Genomic DNA, 6,463 nt, shown 5'->3' with positions numbered 1-6,463 from the left:
AACAATTCAGTTCAATTCATTTTGTTTATGCTGCACCAGTTCACAGCAAAGTTGAGCCCATTTTAAATGAACAAATAACAAATAAATGTGTTCCACCATCCCAGTTATTTGTTGACTGTCTCGACAGTTGGTAAAAGGAAGGTCAGTGAGCAGTTTTTTTTATTTTGTGCAGCAGCATAATGAAGCCATCCCCAGATAAAAGGCACTTGATGTTTTTAGTGAAAACTACAAACCTATTTCTTTCATATTCTGCATTTAATTGTTTTTTTTATTTTCTTGTTGGCTCGTTTCATCTTCATTCATTTTTAAACTTACTTTTATTGATGTTATAATTATGTTGATCATTTTTATTTTTTGTTTTTATAACTGTATATGTAGTTTTTGTTTGAATTGTATCGTTTGATGTGTGTCTGTAACGTATGCGTATTTTCCCCGCGTACAACACTTTGATTGAAAACATGTATTATTATTATTATATACTTTCAGGGGCCAGGAGCTTTTATTTTGAAAGTGGATTTCAGAGCTTCATCTTGAGCAGCTTTGTGGCTGCTCCAGTCTGAGGTCTGACAGACGGACCTGGTCCAAGACTCTTTCCTCTGTGCTCAGCTAAGCATCCTGAGCTGCTGCTGCTCTTTTCAACAACCAGAAACATTTGACCTGAGGAGATCTTTACAACAGGTAAGCCAAAATGTTTTTTTTCAGAAGGTTGATTTTGATGTTTCTATATTTCTTCTGAAACGTTTGGATTATTTAAGGACTCCTCAAGCAAAGGTTGCACCAAATTGTTGCACAGCAATGACAAAAGTAATAGTAACAGATTTTATTTTGCTACAATAAAAACCACAAAGTGAGAAACTAAACAGATCAAATAAAACTAATTAATAAAATTAATTCATAAAACAGAATAAAATACAGCAATAGAGATTAAAAAAATAAATAAAAAATATTGAAATGGATACAATGTTATCTAAGTCTGCCATGGTTCTGATCTGTGCTTTATTTTGATCAGCTGTTCTAAAAGCCTTTTCAAGTTGTTCTTTCAGTTCAGCTTTTTTCACTCACTTTCTGTCCAGTGATTTTTTCAGTGTCTAAACTCATACGGGAACTTTAAGCATAAAAAAATCTGAAACTCAGGGGACAAACACTGTTGGATCAAATCCTGACAGAAAACAAATTTAATTTTGTATCTTTAAGCTCTTTGCTACCTGCTGTCTGTCACAAAGACAAGTTAGTCCCATTTCTAAAGAAAATATAAAAAGTCCTAAAGATAACACAGTTTGACAGACAGGAAATATGATTTTTTACTCCAATAAGGTGATTCCCAAACAGCTATGAGCTGAAAACCTGTCATACAGTAGATGGTCAACTGATGGATGAAACATCTCTCAGGTGCAGATCTTGTCAGATCATTGATGGATTTGTATGATCATTAGAGCATACATACAGTGGTTCTCAAAGTGTCCACAGGCCTGAAGGAATAAAATAAAGAGGGTTGCATGAGGTTACATGCCTTTAACCTTATATTTTAAGGACATCTCTCATCCAAAGCCTGAAGCCAAAGCCACAGAAAGTGCTTATGTAAAGTCTTACTTTCAGGGTTTTAATCTTTTTTAATTTGTACGATTTCCCTCTAGCAGATCTGTTTGTTTTTCAAGTGAACTGCACATATGGAACGATGACGCACAGGGCAAATATAACATAATGTGTCAGTGGTAGATGCTCGTCTTTCAAGGAGGGGAAGCTCAATTTCAAGAACGCTGATTCGCTGATTTCGCTGTCAATCAAAAAGGGATTCAGCCTCAGACAGTTCATCCAATCATCATGCAGAAGCTGAGCGTCCAGGCCAGCCGAGGCCAGCCCACTGCCCCATAGACCCCCAGAGACGCTGAGCGTCCGATGGGCGAGACGAAGACCAGCATTTCTGCTTCTCTATTGAACTCAGTGTTTAAAGTACTGTGAAGCTGCAGGAATGAGTGAGAGGAAAGCTTCGTCATTACCAGAGATAAGAAGCTGATTCTGAACAAAAGCTGACCACATATTTAGTCAATGACATGAACTCACAACAGTATATATTTGATCAATTATTTTCTTGACATTTCAGGGGAAGCTGAGCTTCCCTTGCAGTCTTAGAGCAATCAACACTGGTGTTGGAAAAGTATGGAAATAATTTAACTTGGTCTCATTTTTTACATCACAAATATCTGTCATATTTACAGGGGTGTGTAGATTTCTGGGCTCTTGGCCCTAAAAGCTCTATTTTCACATGCATTCACAGATAAATAAATGTTTTTAGCTGCCGGCCTAACAGATTATTTTCTCCTACACCTGCCCTGTTTCCTTACCTTTATTATGTTGTTGTGATCTTCCAGTAGGATAAAAAATTAAGTAAAGAAGAGCCAAAAACAGAAGATAAACTTTGAAAGACCTGTTGAATGCCTGGAGATCTGGTGATTAAAATATTACAACAAACTCTTGCTTCTGGGAAGGAAAAAAGGAAAGGAGTCAGTGGTGATTTAAGACTCTTCCACATGTACACTAAGGTACTTTCTTTCTGTGACAGTATTGTGGTAGAAATTACACCGATACTGTAAAAAATACTAATACTGATGGTGACAGGCTTACGTCTGCCACTTTCTCTACTATTCACTAGTTCATATGCAGTAAATGCTTAACTCATGTTTGACACTGCCTTTAGTTAAGGCAAGAAAGGTCATTGTTTATGTTTGCTGCAGCACTATAACTAATGTAACTAGTTATCATCAATAAACTTCTCATCCCAAATCCTGCTCTCTAACAGGAAAAATGTGCCACTAAAAAGGGATCAAAGTCTCGCTGGACCTCCTTCCATCATGTGTCGCATTTTACTTGTCCTGTCGCCTGAATGTGAGCAGTGTTGGAACGTCATGGAAAGGGGCGGACTGTGTAGCATACGCCCTGATGTTTACATGGTGTTGTCACGGCAGCCATAATGCGTTCTTCAGGGGGGAACAGAATGGCTCCTGTGGGCCCCACACCTCTCTGAGTCTGAAACATCACCGCAGGGGTTTGAATGAGCGCAGTGTGGAGTCGGCTAAAACACGACCCGGCTGCTAACCAACTGTCACCGAATCCAGACACCAGAGCCCAGTCCTCAGGAGGGGTTTCCTAACAGTTTCCATACAGGGAATGTTGTCAGCACCACACACTGGAAAGACAAATTCAACCAATTTAGACAATTGATGTCATGTAAAACTAAGCCCAGTCACAAATAATATTCATTTGTTACCCTTAAAAGTACAAGACCTCTGTACTTACTGCCCTGGAAAAGATTTGCTATGATAAATGACTCATTGCAGCTGCACAATCTCACAGAATTAAAATGAGTAAAATCCAATCTTTAAGACATTGTTTCAGTAAATTTAGATTTGAGGACTGAGATGGCCATGGAAGAAGGTTGATTTTTTTTTTTTTTTTTTACTCTGATAAGGACCTTTGGAAGCATCACATATCCTCCATTGTACTTAACAAGTCCAAGTCCAATTTATTAGTAAAGTGCTATACATGAATACAATCAACAAAAGAGATAAAACCAGGACATAAACAGATATTAAAACACATAAAATGGAACAGAGACATTAAAAGGAGCATTTCAACTCAAACCAGACCAAACAGCATTGAGAAAAGATGTTTTTTTAAAATAGATTTAAATTAGTAGGCAAAGATGCCTGTCGAATATTTAAAGGCAACACGTTTTGGAGCAAACACTAATAAAGCCCAATCTCCTCCAAGTTTCTGCCTAGTTTTAGAGAGAACTAAAAGCAGCTAGTTAGCTGACCAAAGGGCCCGTAAAGAAGGAGAGCCTGGAGTAAATCAAAAAACCATTGAGGCAATAATAAGCCAACGTTAGGATTTTAAAATGAATGCTGTGATGAGCAGTGGTTAGAGTACAGAATAGATGAGATGTGCTCATGTGTTTGTGGACCAGTTAAATAACAGGCAGCATCGTTTTGAACAAGCCAAAGATGTGAAAGAGATGCTTGATTGACCCCAACATAAAATACATTGAAATAACAGTGGTAATGACATGCTTTTCCACTTATTCATCCTTTGTTTCACAGCAGACCTATCTGGAGTTTGCTGAAAAGCTTAATCTTAGAACCATCTCAATTAAGTTCTAGTTGATGTCTTTAAATTCCATTTTTTATGTTTGTGGTGGTAGGACAGAAATGTTTTCTCCTGACATTATTAATTGTGTTGATTTTATGTCCTTTAAGGTAAAATATGCTAAAAGGGACCGTGCTCCTGTCTCTGTGTCTAAGCATCGCCTCTGCAACATTTGATTATCTTTTCGAACAGAGCTCCTTTATGGGTAAGAAATCTAGAGCTTCTTATTTACTTTCATGTAAATCAAAAACGTTACAGACATTTTTTTCATTAATTTTCTATGTCGTTTTTGTGATTCTGGGACAGATCCAGAGGATGTCCTCAGTGTGAGCATTCCTCTGGAGGGTCTACAGCGTCCTCTGCTGGGAGAAACTCTGTTACTACCATGCTACTTTGAGGTGAGGGTTTTTAACTTTTTGTTTCTGGATTTTAATTAACTTTAGAGTGAATGTATCGTGAACTATTTAAATGCTTAAACTGGAGTTTATATGTGTAGTTAATTATTTACAGCAGTATGTCTTTTGGCCTGGCTGTGGACCAAACCATAGAGTTGATCAAGCAATCATGGGAGTTTGGTTGTCCAATCTGCACCTGTTTTGTAAATCTGTAGAAAGCTTACAACAGTGCCAAGGTGTTCTGTGGGAGCTGCTTTGGGTCCAGGAATTGCAAGGGAGGACTATTCAGTCCTTGTTTAACCAAAGCAAGTGTGACCACTGCCTTCTCATCAAAAGGTTGAGATTGTTCTTCGTGCAAGTTGCAGACTGCCCCTTGTCCCCACTCCGGTTTGTGGTGGACACGGACAGAATTTCAAAGTGTAGTCAAGGAATAGAGTTTGTGTGGGAACCTCACGGACTTATCTTTGCTTTTGTGAATTATGTGGCTCTACTGGCATCTTCAAGCAATTGTCCTTATCTTGCATTAGTATATGAAGTAGTTATATAATAGTTATAATAGGTAGTTATCCTAGATTTTGCTTGTTCATATCAAGTAAACCCATCTTTTTTTAGGATCACACTTTTGAAGACCCCGGTGCCCCCCCCATCGACCCCCTTTCCCATCGCATTAAATGGAGCCACGTCACAAAAGAAAAGGTCACCACCATCCTCGTGGCTTTGAAGGGACAAGTGCACATCGGAGAAGATTATCTGGACAGAGTTTATCTGCAGAGCTACCCCCAAACCCCAACAGATGCCAGCATCAAGATATCTGAGCTGCATTCCAGTGACACAGGAGTGTATCGCTGTGAAGTTCAGCATGGCATCGAGGACAGCCATGACACTGTGCACGTCCATGTTCAAGGTACTCAATAAAGAGCTGATATGTACTTTAATATTTACTCTACACGCTTGTCAGTCAGTTATAACTTACCTTAAAGAGCACTGGGGTCTCCTTCTTTAAGTATTTTCCAACCCTTTTCCTTGTGCTCTGCTATTTTAGGTGTTTTGCTGCTTTAACACTTCGGATTAAAGTTAATGAGTAATTGACCGACCTCAACAAAACTTAATGACCAGTCTCTTTCTGTTAAATCGACTGTGCTAGAACTGGGAACCATTGAGCCGAACTGTGCAGGTCTGTGAGCCTTCATGATCGGGGTTAGGTAACCACGGACCTACAAATTAACCACCGTTAACAATAGATGCTAACTGCCTGAGTTGGAAGAAATCGCTACAATCAATCTCACAGACATTTTCAGTCATCTGGCAAACAGTTTAAACTTCACAAGATGGATTTTAATACGAGGTCTGAATGGTCATGCTCAGCAATGTTCATTTTTATCTGAGTCTAAGAAGACAGGATCACTTTTATTCAATATGTAAATATTCTTCTAAGCTCAAACTACATGACCACCATCTTTACAGTCACTGAGTCAGCGAGTCCATATTATCAGTGATTGAATGAACTGAATTTATTTTGACTAGATTAGCTTATTGTAGTAGTGGGGTCTAAAACTTAATTAGGCAGCTGCAGGTCCTCTAAGATGCTACAGAGTTCTTGCCAACACTAGAGGAGAAGTACATAGCAGCCACTAACTTCCTCCATTGGCCTCTTATTTGAGAAACATTTTTAAATCTTGTTATTGGTCTTAAACTGAATACATCTCAGTTTTTTCTATCAGATGAGCTTTTTAGAAGACATTTTACTTAGTGCTCCCAAAACCAGAACAAAACAAGAGGAGGCAGTATTTAGTTTCTATGTACCTTAGCTCTGGAACCAACTCTGTGAAGACTTGAGATAAGCAGAAACTGAAAGCATTGCTTCTGCAGCTTTTACTGTTTCTTTGGGGGTTTTTATGCTTAAAAATGTATTATAATTCTTTTAA

General features: G+C 38.4%; 1 protein-coding gene across 3 annotated transcripts in view; it reads left to right on the top strand.

Moving 5' to 3' along the window:
• Window positions 1-554: 554 nt before the first annotated feature.
• The window catches only part of LOC124866595 (aggrecan core protein-like), a 29,432-nt gene continuing 23,523 nt past the window's right edge, over window positions 555-6,463 (top strand). For all 3 annotated transcript variants that reach the window (XM_047362456.1, XM_047362455.1, XM_047362454.1), the window contains exons 1-4: window positions 555-678; window positions 4,254-4,348; window positions 4,450-4,541; window positions 5,151-5,442. In XM_047362456.1, coding sequence (XP_047218412.1) covers window positions 4,261-4,348; window positions 4,450-4,541; window positions 5,151-5,442 — 472 coding nt within the window. In that variant the 5' untranslated portion in view covers window positions 555-678; window positions 4,254-4,260. The remainder of the gene's footprint in view (window positions 679-4,253; window positions 4,349-4,449; window positions 4,542-5,150; window positions 5,443-6,463) is intronic.

Source organism: Girardinichthys multiradiatus, chromosome 4 (assembly GCF_021462225.1).
Source record: "Girardinichthys multiradiatus isolate DD_20200921_A chromosome 4, DD_fGirMul_XY1, whole genome shotgun sequence".
Taxonomy (NCBI): domain Eukaryota; kingdom Metazoa; phylum Chordata; class Actinopteri; order Cyprinodontiformes; family Goodeidae; genus Girardinichthys; species Girardinichthys multiradiatus.
This window is presented reverse-complemented; position numbering and strand designations above follow the sequence as displayed.